Source organism: Perkinsus marinus, assembly GCF_000006405.1.
Source record: "Perkinsus marinus ATCC 50983 genomic scaffold scf_1104296957478, whole genome shotgun sequence".
NCBI classification, from domain to species: domain Eukaryota; phylum Perkinsozoa; order Perkinsida; family Perkinsidae; genus Perkinsus; species Perkinsus marinus.
Window position 1 is genome coordinate 2,921 of NW_003207125.1, and position 4,822 is coordinate 7,742.

General features: G+C 36.1%; 1 protein-coding gene across 1 annotated transcript; it reads right to left on the bottom strand.

Moving 5' to 3' along the window:
* Positions 1–209: 209 nt before the first annotated feature.
* Positions 210–4,265, bottom strand: Pmar_PMAR024186 (GTPase, putative; the record flags this gene model as incomplete). Its single annotated transcript, XM_002774763.1, has 11 exons — positions 210–271; positions 788–890; positions 943–1,031; positions 1,666–1,768; positions 2,471–2,545; positions 2,821–2,908; positions 2,960–3,064; positions 3,112–3,275; positions 3,515–3,607; positions 3,655–3,754; positions 4,195–4,265. Coding segments are annotated over 11 exons (1,053 nt in total), but the record flags the coding sequence as incomplete, so codon positions are not given.
* Positions 4,266–4,822: the final 557 nt, after the last annotated feature.

A 4,822-nucleotide genomic window follows, 5' to 3' on the forward strand; every position in this document is an offset into this window, starting at 1 on the left:
AGTGAAAATTCCTCCAAAATCCCCATACCCTAATTTTAAGAATTTCTTATATCGCAATGCATACGCCGACAGCAGCGCTCGAGCTCTTCCCAATTTCCTATAATTCACCGTGCAATACTCAGCACATTTATATTGCTTCAACAACCTGGCAAAAACAACCCTTATTTTCAAATCGATCAACTGGGCGCGCGCTACTCGTCCAGTCCAACTTTCTCAACAATCAGATCTATAGAAGGTCTATAGTCTCGCAGGTAATCGATTGGGACTGTACCTGATTTTCAACGATGGAGTTTCACCTCGGTTGGTATGAAAAAAAATACACATTCATATTTCACTTCGCGTAAAACATGTGGAATGTGCGGACTTGTTTTCACTTCACTTCGTGTCGCGAGTTTTCACATGAAGTTTAAAACTCCGGTGTTGGAAAAATATATATATATATGTTTGCTTTCCTCAGCTGAGCTCAGAGGAGTTTATATACAAATTATAGGGTAGAAGTGTACAGAAAAAACCAACAATAATTTCCTCTCAGAATTTCCATATTAAATGATAAAAATTTTAACAACAACAATGACAATAACAATAACAATAACAATAACAATAACAATAACAATAACAATAACAATAACAATAACAACAACAACAATAACAACCACACTGTAAGGAATCATGAATTCAAATGAATTGAATAAAAATCAAGTAAAAAAATTAAAAAATAAATTACTGAAATTTATAAAATTCATAATAAAATAACAACTCCCCAAATTGAACCTATTCCGCATATTACCACTTATAACAAGATCTGCTTTACTCCTCACCGCCGTTGGAAATACCAGCCCTGGACAATCGCATAATTGTATTTTATTTCCACCACATTTATCTTCTGTCACCTACAACACCATGTTGTAAAAAGCGCGCGCCCGGGTGATCGATTTATATTACCAACTCCAGAGTTTGCAAATGTTTAGTTTTCCCAGGTTGTCGCGACATTGACACTTTTTTAGCTCCCCAGAGAGCATTAATAACAGTACCTAATTGGGCATGATTTGAATCTTACGCGCGGGAACCTAAGATACGCTTTATTCATAGATCAATCACTGAAAGCTGTCGAAAAATATTAATTCTTCATTATTGGAGTTTCACCCGGGAATATGAAAAAAAATATTTCACACAATTCACTTCGTGTGAAACACATAATGTGGTTTTTACGTTAAACAAATCGCCAAGTATTTCATACCAAATATTACGGCACTGAGGGAGTCATCCAACTCTCAGAAATAACGTTCCTAAGATCGCCTCGAGACTAGAATGAGCGATTATAATGGGGAAAATGTTCCGAATGAGCGATTATAATGGGGAAAATGTTCCGAATGAGCGATTATAATGAGGGGAAAATCTCGAAAATTGGCGGAAAATATTTTGAAAGTCCAAATTTCGTTTCCTCCGAAATCATTTCAAGTTCCTCCCTGACGCCACTTCGCGTAGAATTTTATTATTGGAGTTTCACCGGGGATATGAAAAAAAAATCATAATTCACTTCGTAAAAAACAATTGCGTTTTCAGTCGCAAAAAATTCACATGGAATAAATTATGAGATTACTATGAATACTATTTGCACCACTTCACGTAAAACGCGGCGTGAAACTTCGATAATATTATTATTACTTTTCCCAACATTCGGGAATCCGACCATGCCGATGGTAACTTTATCATCATATTCAGCCGCGTATTTTTTCAGCAATTCCATCAGGCCTTCTACAGTAAGTACCTTCAAAAAAGAAAAAATTCTTTTACGTCAAATCGAATGAAAATTGATATAATAAAAAATAATTTCCAATGATCAAATTTTATTGGAGTTTCACCCTAGTGATACGAAAAAAAAACACTAGTGAAAAATAAATTTCAATTCGTACGCTGCATATCGCGTTTTTCACATAGAGCATTACGCCACTTCACGTAAAACCAATCAAACCCCAGTGAAAAATAATTCTCCTCCTCAAAAGAGTTTCACCCGTAAAGTGAATTTCTCCATGTGAAAAAAAACGCGATATAAAGTGAATTGAAAATACTTGTCAAATTACATTTCCGAAAAATCACATGTTTTTCGCGTTTTTTTGCAATAAAGAACGCGATATTCGCGGTGATATGCAGTAGCCGTAAAATATATTTTTCATATCACTAGGGTGGTGAAACTCCAATAATAACGCACCGTTTCCAAATACGGACGATTACACTCACTTCAAACTAAAGAGGAGGAGAAAAAATAAAATTCCCAAAATCGATTTCTATATGCGTTCAGAGAATATGCAAATGGTCATTTACAGGTGTTGAAAATTTCGAGAAAGTTTTCTGCATTTTTTTTCGTATATAAACTCTTCTGAGCTCAGCTGAGGAGAGCGAACATATATTCTTCCTCCAACACTGTTGTAAAATTATTCCCCAACTCGGAAAAATTTACCCATTTTATTACATCACTATCATCGTCATTAATTCCTTTCCCGAGAGCCGCTTTGCTATCAGCCGAAACAAGTTCTTCCGTACTATCCTAAATGATAAAAAAATTTCACAAATTTTTCTATTTTTAACATTTTTTACGGAAAATTCCACCTAAAGGAACTCGGGGAATTTTCGGGAAATATTTTTTTTGATTTTTCAATCAGATTTCATCCATGCAAAATATTGTCAACTTCATTTCCTCATTTTTCATAATATTCAATAATTTCAGCCAGTAATAGTCTATTAAATTTTTTTCGCGCGCCACAAAATTATCTGCCATGAATTGGACCTAATCCGTATCTAACACCGCTGAGCCTAAGATACCTCTTCAACAACTTTCACGACTTTTGATAACTCCTGAAGTGCCGAGAAGAATTCAAGTCGGACTCCGGCGTGCTCCTCCTCGAAATATCTAAGGTTCCCCATCGTAAGATTCAGATTAGGCCCAATTAGTGACCACTACTTTTTCCACCCATCTCGAATTTCCTTTGGCACAAAATCACTTTTATTCATCAACACAACCGAAGACTTTTTCCTCCCCTGAGCCTTCGCAACTTCCTCAACATACCTGCATATGTAAAAAGCGCGCGCCCGATTGATCGATTTCAAACTTACTTCGTAAGGTCTTCACAATAGTAGAACAGAGGATCTCGGGCATCCAAAATTTGGAAAATAACATCGCTCCGCTCAACTGTTCTCCATAGTTGTTTCCAGAAATCCAAATTTTTCTCGAAAGGAGTGAGAATATATCCTTGCTCTTCTTCATAGTCTGCAAGTGTCTGTGAAGAAAAAAAATAATAAATTTTCAAAACAAAATACGAGCAGCGGAAAAAACGTTGAATTTGCAAATTTTTTCCCGTAAAAAATATTCTTCAAATTCAAAATTTGTTCACTTTTGACCGACAAAATTTAATTGTTTGAAACAACATAAATTTTGCAATTAAAGAGGAATCCAGAGTTCAACATAGTGTATATTTTCCCACACTCCAAATCGATCACGTGATCGATTTCTCCCTACTTTTCTCCACGACAAGAAATTGTCCATTTCCATATCAGCTAATTTCTCCGCTGAAATTCCCGGGATCCAAAATGGACGTCTTGGGATTCGAACCTACGACCATTCGATTACCCCCTCCCAGTCAACCGCTCTACCACTACATCAATATCAATCTGCGGCTTCTCATGCTCAGCGGCTTTCTCCCGAACCAACACGTGGCTGTCAACGTCAACTAACTGGGCATACCTCTGAGTTTCGAATCTGAAAAAAAAAATTAATAACGAATTTTCCCCCGAAAAATCACAAAAAAAATTTGGAAAAAACACCAAACTCTTATTAAATACCGTCACTGTCGAAAAAAATCCCCAAATATTCACTTGAAACTTTTCCAACGAAAATTTCACTTCCGTGTAAAATAAAAGAGAACATAGTCTTCATCGAAAGCGTGGAAAAATATGCACATGGTCAACTACATTTCGGAAAATTTCCGAGGAAATTATTGTTGGTTTCTGTACACTTCTACCCTATAATTTGTATATAAACTCCTCTGAGCTCAGCTGAGGAAAGCAAACATATATAAATATTTCACAAAATGTCGAAAATTTTCTGTACACTTCTACCCAAATTCCTAAACTGAGGTGGAAAAAGTAAACATATATTCCTCCTCCAAAATTGATCAGAAAAACTTCGCTCCGTCTTACTCGCGATGAGATTCTTCTGCTAACTTCATAAATTCCTCCAAATCGTTACGTTCCAAAACGGAGCCTTCCATAGCTGAAAAGGAAAGCGTATCTTAGGTTCCACAATAAAAGATTCAAATGAGGTCCAAAAAAGGCTCAAATTGATCGCCTCCGATAGGGAATCAATTCACAAAAAAATACTCGAAAATATTTAAATTTTCCTTGAAAATGAAGTGGAAAAATTATAGAATAACTCGTTTTTTAACGTGGAAATAATCGTAAATTTTTATGCAACTCTACCACCTTCAATTCTTTTCAATAAATATCAAGAGGAAGCCAGAACGCTCTTCTAGGGAGAATAAATTACCGCAATTTTTTTCCGGAAAAAAGGCCCGTAAAAACATCACAAAGAAAATCTGTAATATCGTGAAAATTTTGCGAAAATTGATAGAAAAAACCACAAATATTTTCTGAGGTTGCCTCCTCAAAGATTCATTTCATGTCCAATTTAGTACCTGTCGATTTATTCCCACCAAATTCCGTCGTATGCAGCCCCACCTTGGAAGCCGTGGAATGCTGCATGCGTCTACGCTGAGTAGAGGCTATCAAGGCCCCCCCTGAAAAAAACGTATCTTTAGGTTGACCGCGG